This window comes from Gallinula chloropus (assembly GCF_964237585.1).
Source record: "Gallinula chloropus genome assembly, chromosome: 2".
In the NCBI taxonomy this organism is placed as follows: domain Eukaryota; kingdom Metazoa; phylum Chordata; class Aves; order Gruiformes; family Rallidae; genus Gallinula; species Gallinula chloropus.
In genome coordinates this window covers 110477668-110496046 of record NC_140086.1, presented here as the reverse complement: position 1 = coordinate 110496046, position 18379 = coordinate 110477668, and the positions used below count along the sequence as shown (strand labels likewise).

Genomic DNA, 18379 nt, shown 5'->3' with positions numbered 1-18379 from the left:
AGCTCTTGGAAAGTGAAATTCATTACTGTGCCATGGGCCACCAAAACTGTGAAATGAATGTGATTTTCTTGATATCAAGATGGAAATTAAATGGGGTTGCAACTGCATGGGCTCTAAACTAAATGAAATTTTCCCTTATCATCCCCCCGGCTTCATAATCGTATTTTTCTGTTTTCTTCCTACCTTAAAGGAAACTTTGAGGGTACTATCCATAAGATGACAACCTGCACATTGCAAGCTTTGGGGTTTGAACAAAATATCACTCGGGTGCCAGATGATGCATTTGAAGATATTACTGCCCCACTTCTAAGCTTCCCACACACAGAGCTTAGAGCTAGCACAAAGTGAGCTGCTGCTGCAAAATAAAAAATGCAATGCCAATTCAGCAAACCATTTCATGAAGTTGTCCAAGACAATTATTGATGACTTTGTCCTGAAATGGATTAACTGGAGAGAACTTAAATGACTTCCCCCAGCTCTGCTGCCCAAGCGGTACAGCACGAAGGAACTAACAAGCAGCTGACAGATGGGAAACTCCAGAGCCCTAGAAGTGATTTCCAAAGTAACCATTTCTCTAGATTTTGATACAATTATGTATATTACTATTACCTATTTTTTAAAAAAAAACATAGTGTATCTATAACACAGCTACTTTCTACACATTCTTGAAATATATTATGTTTCCTTAGGATTTTTGAGCTAGAAACTGATTGCAACCAACTGATATTAGTGGGGTTTTTTTTCTTTTGTTTTGACTTGTTTGGTTGCTTTTTAAGGAGTCGAAAGGTGTATCTATAGCATTTTAATACTAAGTAATTGTATGGTTCATTGTCAAATCTGACTATCCTAACTGGAACTAAGCAAGAGCCCCAGTGGAATTAGAAGAATAAAAATTAAAAAAAAAAATCATGAAGAGTATATGCTTAAAAACAAAAGCATCTGTGGCAACAGAACTACTGAGTACCTAACAGTGATGATACTAAGAATGTATGGTTTGTTTCAAGAATATATCGGTAATCTGGCCAACAACTAGATTTTCACTGAGTGACAATTTGTGCTGCATCAATAGTAGACAATTCAAGCCAGAGATCAAAAAATTCCAGTGTGGGCTCAATCTAATGGGACTGACTTTTGGTTTTGTACTTTTAGCGAAGAAAAAAAAAAAATCACCCACAAACATTTTCATCTTCAGCCAAAAAAAACCCAAACCCACCAAAAAAAGGGAACACTGTTCAAGACAATACGACATACTAAGTTATTTTACCTTTTTTTACTGTTTATAACTAAGCTTGACTATTAAGTATCAAAGTGAAGCTTTTTTGCTAGAATTGAAAGCAAATTTTTGTTTAAAAATAATAAATGAAGCATTTCTACTTTTCAAAGGGAATGTCTTCATTTTTTAGCTGTAAAATTTAGTTAAATTCACAAATAGTTTGACTTGACGCCTAAATTATTTCTTCAACTTTCTAGTCATCTTTTGGGGGCTCAGTTTTAGAGAGGGAGGATACTGAAAATTCTTACAGCTAAATAAATGGACAACTTTTTTTTCAGGAAGTATTTTAAGCAATTTCTTATTAAATTCATAGTTGTGAAACAATTTCAGACCCAACTTCTTTCTGTAAGGTTTTTTCCAATCACAGAAAAAATGGATGCATCAGACCTAAATACTAGCAAAACTAACTGATGTCAGAAATATCATACTGTGATGAGTACAACAGCCTCTAAGACAACAGTGCAATAAAAAGGCATCAGCCTTTTGGTCTTGCACTCTGATGAAAAATCTGCAATCCACTACATGGGGTTAGAACAGGATTTAGCCTTAGCAGGTTCTTTTTCAGATTCTGGCTTAAAATAATAATTCACTATACAAAATCTGTCATATCACCGATGACTGTTTTAAGAGAGGCATCTGAAAAAAGCTTTCCTTATCGAATGTTGAATCAATACCCTTCATTCACTTAAAACCCATCTTCTGCCTAATGGATGCAGACAGTTGAAAAATATCGATCAATGTTGAACTAATAGCAGGTACTTAATGTTGGGGGGGGAGCAAACAGGAATATGGATGTGGTTAATTTTTTTTAATTTGAAGCTATAATAAATTTGGCAAGGAAGAGCAATAATAAGGCCTGTTCTCACACAGATTTCTTGCATGTTCTCTGCATTCAAGTTTCCAAACCTCCAGCAGTTCTTTCACCCTACCGTTACCGAAGGAGACATCTTGCAACCATTCGTTCCTGTTTCTCCTTCACCTTCTACTCCTTGACCCTTCTTTCCCTTACATGGATTTTATACTACTAAGACATTTACCTCTTATTTACACAAGGTGCCAAGTACAAATAGAATCTAAATCCAAGTCTAACAGAGTTCCACTATTTCTATTCAGAAATGTGAGAGCTTTTTGAAGAAACATGGTTGAATTAATTACAACTAAATTTCTTTTAATTTGCTAAGGAATTACCAGTGAACTAAGGGACGTTCTGAGATCCTGTAATGTCTGCACCTTGATGAAAGTTTTTTCTTAATGCTTGAGAATCTCAAGAAGATAGAGAATCTCAAGATCCAAAGATCTTAACCCTTGCATCTATTTATCTCTCTTAAAATTCTATAAACAAACTCATGACTCACGTATAAAACTCACAAGACGGGCCTCATGCTCATAGTTTGTAGGAACTTATCACTTACTTTGATAACAACAGGTAACGATCACTAACAGTAGCTTAAAAACCATCCTTAACATTAACATGGCTCCTATAAAAAAAAAAAAAATCCAACAAATTTGTCAATGCCATAGTGGTTGGCCCAATTATATCCTTCTGGTATCTCAACAGTACAGTCCTAGACCATTATGAAAGCACTACATACTGCAAGAGAAAATTTCCCAAAGGAAAACATTCTGTGATGCTTTCTTCAGTGGGTCAAAGCAAGCTACAAGTCTTGCTACATGTCACTCAGGAAGCATTTTCCTCCTCTCCCACTCAGGACAGTAAAGGACAGACTCAGATACAGAACATCACATCTGTGTGATACTTTAGTTTATAAATCAGTCATCAATTTCAACTTAAAGAGATAGTGAAAAGACTTTGGCTTATTGCCAATAAATGGTCTACATACATTACCAAGCCTTGTGAATTAAGCATATAGGATTCAGCAACTTTTATCTGCAAATCTCTCTTCTCTCTCTTGCATTGACGTTTACAAATACAATAGGATTTATATATACATATATGTATTTCCAATGATTTAGCCAGATATCAGTGCTTGAGTGAACTATATAGCTACTCAATAGAAACTATAAAACATTGGTACAAATATAAAGACATAATCAATATAAAAAGCTTATATTTATAAAAAATATTTTTAGGTAACAGTCTTCCCCTGAGGGTATACCACATAGTTGGATTCATAAATATTGCTCTGCACTGCAGCTTGGTTACCAAAGTTCAAAGTTCAGCTCTTAAACGAAGTGTAAATCGCTCCAGTCACCTGACATGGCTGCAGTGGTTGCCTCAGGATACATTCCCTAGCTTGTTGGAGTGATAAAGACACAGCATCAATGGGGTCTCCGAAAAATCTGGAGAAGATTCCTTCTTCCACATATGGAAGATACGAGAGCAGGACCTACAGGCTAGCAAGCACGTGTCACATGACTGGGCTTTAGTTGTCTGGGGCAGTTCACTGATTTTTCTGAACCCAGTCCCAACTATCTTCGTTCTCTTTTCTGTTCTTTTCAGCCTCAATAATTTCTTTGTACCTCCGGCGGAAGAAGCCCATCTGCAAATCAAGAAGAGATGGCAGTGGTAAGTAACAGCATCTTTAAATTGAACCTTGCTTTGTCAGAAAATGGTACACAGAGAAAAACAGCACAGGCATTAATAGCTAAAATATCTGGTATCTCCTAGTGAGGACCTGGAATCAACATAAACGAGAACAAACCGGATCCCAAATCTTCACAAGTACCCAGCTCCTTATAGAAGAACTACTCAGAGGGAAGAGCCCTCTTATATGAAACATGATTTTTAAAATATACACATAAAATATTTCCTATAAACACAGTCCAGAAGAGGCAGATACAGGTTTATCGATTTTAAATAATAATTAATGTGAAATTTGTATCTGTACCTAAAGCCAGGCTAGCAATTGAGTCCTGAGTAAACACTGACAGATTTATGAACTGTGCTCTCAGTGTCCACAACTGCACAAAAAGCAGAGATCAGAGGGATACAGCCCCCAAATTCCAACTATCAGCATTTTTTGTAAGAAACTCTCTTCCATAAAAGCCATCACAGTCTATTGTCTGATGCAGGTGCTCCACCACCTTTCTGAAGAGCTCTGCTGCTATTTTGGCATGCCTGTCTCCAGAAGTATCAAGCCACTGCTGTGCAACCACAGATACTTCTCTTTCTGCCAGCAATCACTCGAAGTCCAGGTCTCAAATTTTCTATTTAAGAATGATTTACTTTAAGATACTTTAGAGGAAACCAATAGCTTCAGACTCTCCTTTTTGCTAAACAATTTCACTAGTTCCATTGTTGCCAGTTGTGTAACCTACATTTTGGAAGGCAAAATACAAGCCTGATCCTACAAAATGCAGAGCGTCAACAGTAAGTCCTCCACAATCTTTCGTGGTGCTGCAGGACCGATAATCACTTTTGCATATCTCCTTGTTTCCTAAACGCTTGTACAATGCAAGCAGTTTTCACTCCAGTTGGGATAAAAACCCCTTTCATATCTCTGGGTTTTTTAAGGCTTCCAAATAAACAAAACCGATTTTAATAACAGACTTTGGTAAGCATTCAAGAATAACTCCTCAGTTTTAGCAGTGCACTACTGAGACCACTGAATCAATAGTTTGTTCATCATTATTAAATATTTATGTAACTCCTACCACTCTAAACTTGTTTTCTTACTCCTGCTGGGTAAAACATGATGCTTTAGCATTCCTTTACCAACCAGTTATTGCCATCCTTTATTCCCAAACTGGCTATACGTAGAACTATTTTATGCTGCTTTATCACTACGAAGTTTCTCTTAAGTTGGGCTTCTTAGTTTAAGTTCTTTAGCAACTTCAATTTTCTTCAAGTATATTTTAACTCACAGGGGTCTGAAAGGCAGCTTCTTCAAACTGTTGAGGATGCTTCCCCAGCAGAGCTTCTTAAAGCCCAGGTCCTTGCCAGTGGCCACAACTACATCCCGAATCCATGCCAAAATGAGACAAGACACACACCATCCTTTCACCACCCCTCACCTCTGCCACTTGGCTTCTGTGCAAAGGACCAAGCTGCAGCACGGTCTAACAAATCCCCTTTGTGGACAACTGTGGACCACAACCCTGGAGCTTGCTATGAATCTAGAGACAGGTGCACTCTGTTGCGTGCATAGGTGCACATTACATGGCTGCCTACCACCCCTTTTCAAATACACAGTAGGTAGGCATAAATATAAGTGCTTACAATCTCAATTTTACAGAGGTCCCCCATAACTTCTGGAGGCCCCCACAAATAACTGGAATCAGACCTTCAAAGTAATGTGTTCATAGTCTCTTGCACAGACAAGACACAGTCTCTTTCTCGTCTATCATAAGCAAAGCTTTATCTGCTGCTCAATACATGTAAAATCTGTGGATAATCTGATGGACACTTTTTTGAAGGGCCATGGCTCCCTCACCTCATAGCATCTTTCAAAACAGTGTAACGCAAGGATTCAGAGAGAGCAAATTAAATAAGAGTTTCTCTAGTTCCCTACCCTTTAAATTTGCTCTAGAAGTCAGATCAAGTTCTTTTAGCAAGAAAATATTTTACTAGTAATTTTTGTACTCATATCTACAAGGTATACCAGTGCAAAGGCTATACTTTGAGAAGAGACCTTCAAGATAGCACCATCATAAAATCCCAGTGAAATTTCACCATTGATGTCAACATGGTTCACCTCAATGAGACTTGAAGCCAACAGCAAAAGTTTCTCATGATTATCACAGGCTAAAATGGAGGTGAATTGTTTATTTATGGTAATAAAAGAGTTTAAAAAAAGAAGATAAGAACTGACTCTGCTTCTCTGTTGTTCTACCCCAGTAGGATTAATCGTAGGTACTTATTTTAGTCACAGGAATCTGCAAATACTCCTCATGTGTGCTCAGGGAGCAGATGTGTTGAAGAACTGGGTGCCATTTTTGTATTATCAGTTTTTATAACAGACCTACATGTTCTGCACATTAGAAAATGAAAATTGCCACAGGACTTTGTTTCCTAAGATTAACAAGAGAAGTTCGATTTGTAGCTTTTAAAAACAGGTTTTAAACCCTTAAGGTTTCCATACTTCATGCAACCACATCCTTGGTACAATAAAATCCTCTCTTGAAGTTATAATCAAAATTATAGAAAGGCTTTTTAATTTCCTCAAGGGCCAAACAAACAAAAGCAAACTCCTTCCCACTGTTATTTTAATAAAAAATGTCTGTTTGTGAACATCTGCTTCAGGAATTATCTTTAAAAGCTGGTTATGATAGTTTTGGTATTTTACTCTTTTGTTACTGGATACAGAATGCTTTTGTATAACGTTCAAGTTAAAGAAAGGGCAAAAAAAGTGAACTGAAGATCATAATAAATATTAATGAAGCATGAAATCCTACTTCCAGAGGTGATTCCACTGCAAAGCTACATGTTTATCCACATCATTTACAGCAAGTAATTTAAAATTATGTTTGAGGACTTAAGTAATTAACTGCAAGCAAAAAGAGAAACTGGACCTTAAGTTTTCCTGTTTTTTTTAAGAGAGTGATCAGGGATTAGATATATTTCCCATCCCTGAAAGGCAATGATGTTTTGTTATGGGATACTGTTCTTCAGTGTTAACACTGCGTATTTCCACTTAATGTGATAGAGTCCCTGTCACCATCAGAACAGGCTTTTTTTGGTAGTGACCATGAAGAAATCACAACATTGTCTCACAACCGACCATACAACCCACACACCCATCTCCTTATGATAAACGCATTTCATTAAAAAATATTAACCCATATGGTGAGGGCTGATAAGTGCCTGTGGCAAGCTGGAGAGAACAACTGAATTTAACATACAGTGAGGAGATAACAGACGTAATAGGGAGGAGGATACTTTGACCAAAGCAAGACAGTTGATGAAACATGGGGTTGGAGTACATACTGTCTCTTTTGTCACTGGGGAAAAGTGACACCAGAAGATCTCTTTTCTGTGGCTAATTGCAAGGGAACTCAGAAAACCCAGTGAGGACAGCACTGCTGGAAGTCAGTCCTAGATTTCCAGCTGGGAGAGGAGAGATTCTCAGCCTTAAATGGAACATTGCTGTGATGTCATTTGTGGAATGGGTTTTTTACAGTGAGCCAATACTCTCCAATATGTTTCACATGCAATGAGTCTCTAATTTTGTTCAAATCTTGCAGGCTTTACTTCATAGACATACACAAGCATGTATGCGCACATACAGATATGTATGTATGGCAAAAAATACCTAAGTCCAAAGCTGTGACCCCATCATGCAATCTGAGTGTTCATACCACCACATGCAAGGAAAGGATTGATAACAATGTTTTGATCAGTAAACCCCTGCTTGGGGAAGTCACTCATAGGAGGAAGAGCAACAGCAGAACATATTTACAGGAGACGAGGAGAAAGTACTGTAGGAAATAGAAGGGTTATAATGGAAGAAGAGTCATCAGCCATCAAAATCAATGCAGGAAACGAGAAAAGAAAGCTACAATCAGCATTTCAGTTTGGTGAAAATTATTTGGGAAAGCTGAGGAGATCTTCTTGAGTTATGGGCTTTTTGGGTCAGTGCAGCTGAAAGAAACTTATCAGGGGTGGGACACTGCTCAGCATGCACTGTGCTCTACTCAACTCTGGTAGACCTCACCAGAGAGGAACTGCTATGCCAAGGGCACCATGTCCTACTTTGTTTCTTCTGTGTGCAAACACAGTGGAGAAAGGGCCATGGAAGACTTTGGGAATATAGAGACAGTCCCAAAATCTTAGGGCTATCAGTGTCCCTCGCAATGGATTCATGCCCCACATTAGGGAAAGGAGAGAGCATCTGAACTGTTTGTGAATCCACAACTTGTCCTGTTTCACATCAGCCATGATAAGCTGTGAAGATGTCTGCTTGCTTTTGAACAAATCCAAGTAAGTTCAGGCAGAACCAAACAAAACAGAAAGAAAAAGCTGGCCTGCTTTTTACCAGAAGTGACAAACAATAACCAGTCCTTTCTGGAGGTGCTTCAAGTAAGTATGTAAGCTGCTATAAATAGGTGGTTTAGATTCAAAACCTGAAATCATCCATAGGTTTTACACACATCCCTTAATTTAGTCCAGGCCATCTACCCTTTCCTAGCATAACCTTACTGCCATCTACAGTATATACTGAGCAGAAAAAGCACGTTCCTGGCAAAACCGAACAGTAAAGCAACAGAAAATCCACGTTATTTGCAGGCTAGGGAATTACACCTGTTATTGCGAAGCTATTGCTTGCCATGTCAAGTCCTCTATTCAATCCTGAATATTTAAAGTCTCTCTCACTAGTGTACACAACTCCCTTTAGCTGTCACGTTGGGTTTAAATACTTTAGAAATCAGAAATAAGTGAGAATTGCATTCTTCAAGCACTCACACAAACTGAAGTCTTCAAAGTGATGTCAAAGTACCAAATTAATGTCATAAAAATGGTCTTTTTTCTGTTGCTATTTTCTGCCTATCGAAAGGTTGATCACTTAATTATTGGACATTATATTTTTCTGAAGTCGAGAAGTATAAACATTTACCCATATTTTGTGCAGTGGCTATCTCTCTGGGATACCAATTGTAAATACATTTGAAAAGCTTCGATATCACAAAATAAAATTTAATCTGCAGCTGGGGAAAAAAAAAAGCAATATCACTGTCTTCAGTTTATTAATTGAGAGGTAAATATTTAAAGCATTTTTATCATTGCGAGGCTAATTTTCCCCAATCAAATAAAAAGAGAAATAGTTTGAAATGTAGACTTTTGAAGAATAACTATGTTTTGCATTTTTTAAAAGTTTTTTTCCCATTAATATCAGCCACTGAGAAGCAAGAAAAAAATGCTAAGAACAGTTACACACTGCTGTATACAAAACATTATGCCTTTAAATAAAGCAGTGTTTTGAGGCTGTAACTGAGCTAGGAATAGAGGTTTGTGAATGACAATGTTCAGACAGAACCCAAAACTATATCATAGACTTTTGCCAGACTTTCTACATTTTTTAATTAAGGCGCTCTAGCATATACTGATGCAATCTGCTACACAAAAAAAGTATTGATTTTTATCAATATGGTTCTGCTGTCAAATGCCTTCTAATGGAGGTTACTGATCACAGTACAAACCAACAAGTAATCAAAATACTGACATGGGTGTAACTAAGAAATAAATTTGCATTTAAGAACCACTGAACTCCCATTAAACTAGGCTTTGACAAGATTCTTCGGGTTCGGTGCCTTGAACCACAAGCTCTTTCCTCTATTACACAGTTTCTTCATCTACTTTAAGCTCTATCCAGCCATACCTGATGAGCAGTCTGCACTTACACCATAAATCTTCTACTGCCATATCTCTTTAATCGAGGCAGAGGTCCCAAGCCATTCACTTTGTGGCCCTTCCAAAAGAACTTGCTACTTCTCCTCACCTTTTTTGGGGTGTGTACCCCTTGGACACTTCTCCCTTCTTATAACAAGTACCACAACTAGAAAATATGCAACTAATTATGGTTCAAAGTGGGGCCAGGAACCTTACCCCAAGCAAGAGCATCAACACCTCCAGTCTCTGCAAATCTCTGCATAGGGAAGCACGGAGTGTTTCCCTATGCAGAGATCGATCACTCATTATTAAGTGCACCTCACTGTACTAGCACCAAGGAAGTAGGAAAAAATACTTTGCGCTTGGGTTCCTATGGCCCTGGATAATTCTGGCAAGCCACCAGCTCCAAGAGGATGCATTGCTTCCTTCCTCCCAATTAAAGGACCCATGCCACAGTACAGAGGGCATATAAGCTTTTCCACAGAGGACTGGCAAACTGCCACTGTTAGGGCCCCCCCAGTGAGGCAAAAGCATGCTTGGAAAGCAGCCATGTGTCCTGCCTGTAGTTACAAAACTGCATATTTAGGAGGAAGAATGATAGTGTGGCTAAGGTAAGCTCATGAGGACTTGAGGGGTCTGGCTTTAATTATTCAGTCTTCCACTGACGTTTTGAGAGACAAATCCCTTAACTTTCCTGCAATGTAGATCCACATCTGATCAATGAGACACTTTCAAGAACATAAAGACATCTGCTTCAAACTCCTCCATTCCACAAGTGGCTGGTGTGTGTGTGTCTATGTGTTTGAATACATGCACGATATATATTTTATATATAAACACAACACTGTATATACTTATGTGTCTGGGAAGCCAGGGCAAAGGGATGGTCAGCAGCATGCTCAAAAATAAGTTCCCCTCTACAAACACTTTGTTTAGCTACCATGGAACAATTTGATACCTAGCACCTGTATCTAGATCCCAGTCTACTGCAACGGATAGGCATTGCTATAGCAGAAAAGATTTAGCAACATACACAAAATTGCACTTAACTTTTAATTTACTTCCACACAGTCTGGCTCACTGATTGAAGATATTGCTGTTGGCACTTAGAGTGAAGATCTGTAGTCCTCCATAGATTTTAGAAGGAAATTTATTTTATACATATTTTATTAGGCTGTTACTTTGTAATGTCGAAATAGTAAGACAAACTTGAAGTGCACCTTTTTTCGGATTTTGCATTGTTTGGGGTTTTTTTTTGTGCTAGGAACAGTCAGTGAATTCATAAACTTAGCTCAAGTGGTCATTAAATAAACTACTTATTTAACCAAATGCTTTCCGTCTATCTCAAACACCAGATTTTCCCAAAAAAAGTCACTAAGGCTAGGTGCCTCAAAGTGGATATACAATACAGACTGGCAGCATGCATGGAAAAGATGCATTTCAGTGTGTGAAGGAGATAAACGCACACAGAGATGGGCACTGGCGCAGACAATCTAATTTAGTACATTGGGGTTTTTTCAGTATCACATGCCTCGCTGTTGACACTGATGCTAGGGTGTCAACCCCATTCTAAACACAAAGCACAGTCATCAAGAAATTGTTCCTCTAACCACTTCTTAGCAAACTTCTCTTCCAGTTGTTCAGTTGGCTGTAGTGGACCTACTTGCTAATGTGGTGAATAAAGCTGGTAGTTCTGATGTCTACCAGTGGAATATCTTTACTGTGTAGGTAAGATCTAGTTTACCTCACTTGAGGCTCAATCACAAAGCATTTGATTTACTTGTGTATACATTACATATCTTGTTAAGGACTTAGTGCTTACAGTACATTAGAAATGAAGATAACTCCAGTGACTGAACTTCTAAAGATCTGAGTTTAATGAAAGCATGAACTTCTTGCAGGACGGTAACTGTACAGTAACTAGCATAACAGATGTTACCAGTATACTTGTAAGTGTAATCAAAAAATGAATTGGCCAACAGTAAAACTTATAAACACTTTCAAATAGTTTAAAGAATTTTTCCTGTTGCAAAATTTTACTAAGTAGTTCATTTAAAAAAAAAAAATAGAATGAATACAGTCATCATCCAAAGTTCATCTCTGATTATCAGCCTCAGAAGAAACAACGTCTACTGCAGATATGTCTGGGGAAATTACTACATACTGATTTCTAAATCTCAGCAGGGAATAGGACACTAATTAGACAGATCATTCCTGTAAGTGCAATTAATTTAAGACATATCTCAATCCATAATTTCCATTTCCTCTCTCTCTCAAAAAAACCCCAACCAACCACAACCTACTGAAATATTTCTGTCTTTGTGTGAAAAACAGAGACTAAACATTAAAGACTATTTCTGGAATCGATAAAAAGTAGCTTTACAATTTTATTTTGATATATGTGACTTGCCAAAAATATTTGAATAAAAGTTGTACTGTGTCTGTAATTATCAGAATAAATTGCTTTCATGGGTTTAGCTGAACCAGGAGGAAATGGGTATGGCTAGTGTAAGTCATAACACAGCACTTCCCACTGTGACACCAAGCTTAAAGAGAGAATTCAGGCTATGCAAGTCACATTTCCTCTGTTCTTGGCATTTGTGTCTGAGGGATGCTAACTACTTCCAATAAATACACATGTTGCATTCCAGCAGTGGGGAACCATGGAACCGTAGGTACTTATTTGCCATTTTTCAGTCTACACACGTGTTCCTTTTCTGGTTTAAAAGGCCTTAAAATTATGGCTATCTTTCTTCTTTTCAGAAAGATATTCTGAACCACAACCCAACCTTTCTCTTGCCAGTGGATCCTATTTGTTCGCATGGTGCCAGGGTGAGAGCAACGTAGCTGTAATGGCTGTGGTGTTTTCAAAGTGCCCTGGCGTGCACAGCTCCCATTTGGAGAACACTGAGACCAGAGAGAATGCTCAGCCACAACATTATTGTTGTTCATTTTTATAGCTCGTTTTATCCAGAAAAATAACAAAGGCAGTTCACAAGTATTGGACACACACTGCCACTGAAACACTGCCAACCTTGCTCTTGAGGGTGATGAACAAATATTACATAGTAGCCAGCAAGCCTGGAGAAGGCAGCATTTTGGCTACAACATCAACATTAACTATTTGGTCTTGTAAGAGCAAATAAATGATGTCTAAACACAATCTTCCTCTAACATCTAGTCAGGTTTCAAAAAGCACTGCAAATCACCCAAATAACCTACTGTAGAAAGCCCAATATTTGAGCCACTGTTGCCAGAATACAAACCTTTTTGGTCTTGGGAAGCCAAGGGTCTACAAACATTTTGTGATGCTCCCTTTGGTCCAAGAAAAGGAAACACAATAAAACACAGTTTTGGCTGTTCTTTAAGAACATACACAGACTTCAATCAATCCACTGAACTCCTCCTGTTAAAAACATCATTATTTACACCACCAAGGACTTCCACTGCCCCATTTCCTGAAGACTTCCTAGCTGCTATACTTAATGATGATCCATGTTTGGGAGAGACATGTTTGGTTTTGCAGCACAGGAATGAATTATCACCTGAACGCATTTTTATTATTTATAAAAGTATAACACTGAAAAAGCCTAATTCTAGGCTGACTGAGCCTAGAATCTGTGTCAAAAGTAGTATTCCTGAGAAGTTTATATATGAGATAGCAAGTAACAACCTACTTGAAACACCTAGATAAATGCATAAAACAAAGGCAACAAGCCAAGAAGTTTATCAGAAAAAACACAGAATGCAATGATTTGAGGGCTACAAAAAGAGAAGTTTCAGAGTGTGCAAAAGAAGTCACAGTTTTTTCAGTTTTGATGGACAAACAGGACAGGTATGGGCTATGTAGTTTCTGCAGTTAGGGATCATACTTTTGTGAGAAACTGAAAAACAAGAGGTCAAAGCTGGGCAGGAACTTGGAAGAAAGCACAAGAAAACAGTGTTGATAAGGTCTGAAAATGAGATGGTAGAGAAGAAGAAAACATTCTTTACAAGTTAGGAGGGAACTGGTGCATCCACCTACATCACCCTATAGGGAAGACCTTAGAGACCTGAAACCCACCCTGCCCATCACTAGTCCCTAGTAAATGTTTCCACAGAGAGTTGAGCCAACTACCTTGTTTATCTGCACATCAATTATGATTCTTCATTTTAAAGCATACTAAATAATTGCTTATTCTTGGAACTGTTTTTACAGAAAGGAAAAACCACATGAGCTCTGAATAGGTACAACTTTCATCAAGGATATGAAATACTACTCACTTTCTACAGGCTTCTCTGTCCCCACCTCTAAACCCAACACCTGAAGATAAACAGCTGTGATAATGGGTAGGTTACATTCACTTGGAAGACTTTTTTATTGGAAAAATATTCTTCCTGGAAAGATTACATATATCTAAATTATATATATAGAGAGAGGAAATATAGAGAGATAAAGAGAGGGAGAAAGAAAAGCCGGACTTCTCCCCCACATTGAAATCCAAAGAAGTTTTGTACAATAACTGTATGTGCCTGTGCACCTCTGGGCGGGGGGAGCAAAGAGCAATGTTATTTCACTGCAAAGCTGAGATACCACTCTGAAACCTGTCCACCAGGAAAGGGGGTTGGTAACAAGGACCTGCCAGGAAATGGTAGTTAGCCTCTGCTACCTGAGCTGTATAAAAAAGGGAGAGAAAATGTTTTTGGGCTTGTACACACAGGATACAGAGCAACCACTGGCAAAGAATAAGTGCAGTGGTTGGGGTTTTTGTGGTTGCTTTTTTTTTTCCCCTCTGATGGAAAACAGCGAGCTGTATGTCTTCGCCTATAGTAAAAAGATTTAATGTTTGAGGCCCTAAGTAAAGGAAAGTGTCTCCTTCCAAAAAGGATAAAACAGTGGGTTTTGCTACTTAGGTGAATTTCAAGTTAGCTTTAGCCTTAGTTTCAGTTATTTTCTGAATACTGAAACAATATGTGAGACAATGGCAACGACTGCACATAGGGAAAGACAAGTGATCTTTCAAAGCCACTTAGGCAGTCACAGGAAAAAAAAAAGTCATAAGGCTTCTCCACGCAAGAAGCCCAAACACACCTTTTAAAAACATGCTTGGGTTTGTCTGACTTTTTAAAAGAACTTCATATTTCATAAAGAAAGCTTTATTTTTCAAAGTTTCTCCATTAAAGCAGTGCTAGAAAATAGCTGCACCCACACATACAGACTCTGCTTAAATGAGGTTTTTGCAAGTCCAGCACTTGGTGGGACTCATGCTTACCATTGGAAAAAGCCAGTTAAAAATCTGTACTAAATTCAGCTTAGTAGACAGAAGTGTCTTCACAATACTTCTCCTAAAAACTAAAAAAAAAGTCTTTGAGCTCTCATTTTAAGCTGGTGGGCAAAAAAACATTCTGTCTAGCATGTACTGAAGATAAGAACCCTCTGGCTAATCAAAAAAACTGAACATATGTGGGTGCTATTTTACTTGTCCTCAGAATCTTGTCAAAAATCCAGAGTTGAAGCAGAAGGGTGTCTTATATAATAAGAGAGATCCAGAAATCAATTATTTGCCCCAGGAATTCAAAAGCTATAATACAGTGCCAGAAAACTAATTTTAGAAAAGTCAGAGCTTGGATACAGAATCACAAGGTTGGAAAAGACCTTTGAGATCATCAACTCCAACTGTACCTGTCCTCTACTACACCATATCCCTAAGCACCTCATCTATCCATCTTTTAAATACAACCAAAGATGATGACTCAATCGCCTCCCTGGGCAGCCTGTTCCAATGCCCAACAACCCTTTTGGTGAAGAGTTTTTTCCTAATGTCTATTCTGAACCTGCCCTGGCACAGCTTGAGCCCATTCCCTCTTGTCCTTTCAGCTGTCACTTGGGTGAAGAGACCAACACCCACTTCTCTACAACCTCCTTTCAGGTGGTGATAAGGTCTCCTTTCAGCCTTCTCTTCTCTAGGCTGAAAAACCCCAGCTCCCTCAGCCTCTCCTCATAAGATTTGCTCTCCAGCCCCTTCATCTGCCTGGTTGCCCTTCTCTGGACATGCTCCAGGACCTTGATGTCTTTCTTGTAGTGAGAGGCCCAGAACCTGAACACAGTATTCGAGGTGCAGCCTCACCAATGCCTAGTACAGGGGCACAATCACTTCCCTGGACCTGCTGGCCAAGCTGTTTCTGATACAAGCCAAGATGCCATTGGCCTTCTTGGCCACCTGGGCACACTGCTGGCTCATATTCAGTCAGCAATCAACCAACACCCTCAGGTCCTTCTCCACCAGGCAGCTTTCTAGCCACTCTTCCCCAAGCCGGTAGCACTACACAGGGTTGTTATGTCCCAAGTGCAGCGCTGTGCACTCGGCCTTATTGAACCTCATCCTGCTGGTCTCAACCCATTGATCCACCCTGTTCAGATACCACAGGGACAAGCTCAGTTCAGAAAAGCATTTAGATAGAAGTCCAGCTCCTGTGTTAAACATGCCACAAAGAAGCAAAATAATGATACTGCAATGAATAGAAAACTCTGGTTTGCACACCACTTCCACAATTTGCTCCACAGATCATTCAGCTGCCCAAATGCACAATTTGCTTATACATCCCCACTTTGATACTCTGTGGGAACAAATCTTTTTTCTTCCTATGCTCTTTATCTAAAAGTATACAGATTGAATAATTCACTCCACAATTCAAGCCAGTTCAAGTGTATAAACTTTAAATCCACTGCATTGTAAAGCACTACTATTATTAATAGAATATTTATTGTGTTATATATGTTATATATCATATTATAATATATCAGGCTTCAGTTTTTCATCAGCATGGTGTATGCCAATTCTCCTGTTTTACGCGTGCATAAATCCACTATGCCCAAAGGGAATCTTGTCCCTGTGCATGGCTGCAGTCCTGACAGCTGAGGGAAGCGTGTGTAGGACAGCACTCCTTAAAATAACCCAGCCACGACCGCCTTTCCCTGTTGAACTCCTGCCAGTGCTTGTGAAACCATGGGCTTGTCTAGCACGTGGGTAGTTGGCCTGAAGCAAAGCGACCTCTTCCCCTGCTCCACTCTCCACAATTATCTGGAGGCCACCAAAGAAGTGCAGGCCAATCTCCACAGTAAAAAGCAAGGTATTTTGCTGTGGGCAAAAGCACGACACCCCCTCCCACTCCTCTCACACATGGGAGACCACAGGCGAGGCGTGCATGGAGAGTGAGAGCTGCAATGCAGAGGAACTGGCAAGAGTGGGAGCATGTCCCCATGAATGCTTGCACAAAAGCATCAAGAGTAGATGAACAAGATATGAATAGCCACAAGTGTTGGGGTAAAACTGGGCTATCCATCAAAATAGGCAAAGGTGGGGCAAGTCTTGCTGGTCTGCCTTACACAGAGCATCTCGGGGAAGTCCGGGAAAAGCTGCTCACCTCTCCTGTATCTATATACACTTAAACCAGAGGAAACACAGCATCTACATGAAATAGTAAGATAAACAGAGAAGCAAAGCCAGACAAAAACTGATGAAGCTCACACTAATAAGCTTGTTATGTGTGTATAAACATGGCTGTGGTTTTGCATGTGAATAAATAAGCTTTTATTTGAAGTGAAACAACCAGGCATTTAACACCACTTCCATTACCACGTGCGCCCCTACACTGTGCTGTTTTCGATCCACAAATAATGAAATAATTACCATCCTCATCTTAGTGTATGCAGAGTAACCTTATTCCAATTCAAAATAGGATTTTGAGCTTGAATGTCCCTGAGATCTCACTCCTAGTAACACCATTAATTCTAGCAGTGTGTAACGTGAAATATTTACGTGTGTTCTAAATTTTTCTGTAACTTGAAGGAGCTGTTTACTCTGGCTGCAAAACACTGACATGTTCAAGGACTTGTGCGTTGTGTTGCACCCCTCACAATGCAGTTGTGCAGACAGTGAGAATGTACATTCCACAGAGGGCTGAGACACAGTCGCTGCCAGCAAGCCCTGTGCTGCTGCCAGTGCTCAGCAACCTTACAATGAGTTTGCTCCTACTCTGTTTTGTGTAAACAGCTGCCTTCCAGGACCACGGTTTAGCTCTGATTAATTCCTTAATAAAAAAGTATAATTTAGTTTATATTCTAGTCCTAAAATTTGGGTCATTTCTAGTTCTCACTAGCGATTCAAAGATGTCCAAAATGCCATCTAATTCAAAGGTGTTCTTTCCACAGTTCAATACTTAAACACTTCTAATATGGTTGGTTTTTTCCTCTTACTCCTTCACACAAATAAATTTAGGAATGACTGTGGGATACACTTGGCCAATTTTTTCTACCAAATATTTACAATCAGACAATTAAGATTCCTCTGTAGGACTGCAACTTTCCCATGTCAGTTTTATCTCAGACAAGTCTAATATTGCCAGCAACTTTAATAAATATAGCAACCAGTGAGTATAATGTATTACTTACATTTGAAACTAAAACTTAAATGAAAATACTGGTTGATACTAGCAGCTACAAACTTTTAATCACTTTTCTAAAACAAAACATGAAGTTGTTGGTTCCATCAACTCTGTGGATAAAGGACTGGAGTGCAACTGACAAAGCCTGTCTTTTACTACCATCTCTGCCACAGGACTCTGGGCAAGGCATCTCTCCTTCCTTTGTCTCAGCACCTTAAAATCTGCATGCAGGAAGGGATACATAAGCCTGGCACCAGTTATAATTATTTGTTGTTGTCACTTGGAATTGCCCTCAAGGCTTTTATGCAACAAAACGGTAGCTTCTTCATATATACTTGAATGACCGCTATAAAATTTAAAAGAGTTTAAATCTCAAGATTAAGGCAGGAAGCAGA

The 18379-nt window shown here is 38.9% G+C and overlaps 1 protein-coding gene across 1 annotated transcript in view; it reads right to left on the bottom strand.

The window, feature by feature from the left end:
• Positions 1–3675: 3675 nt before the first annotated feature.
• ITGA9 (integrin subunit alpha 9) overlaps positions 3676–18379 on the bottom strand; it is a gene marked incomplete at both ends in the record, with an annotated part of 230158 nt that continues 215454 nt past the window's right edge. Inside the window, one exon of the mRNA XM_084260536.1 lies at positions 3676–3774. Within this exon, the coding sequence (XP_084116662.1) occupies positions 3676–3774 (99 nt within the window). The remainder of the gene's footprint in view (positions 3775–18379) is intronic.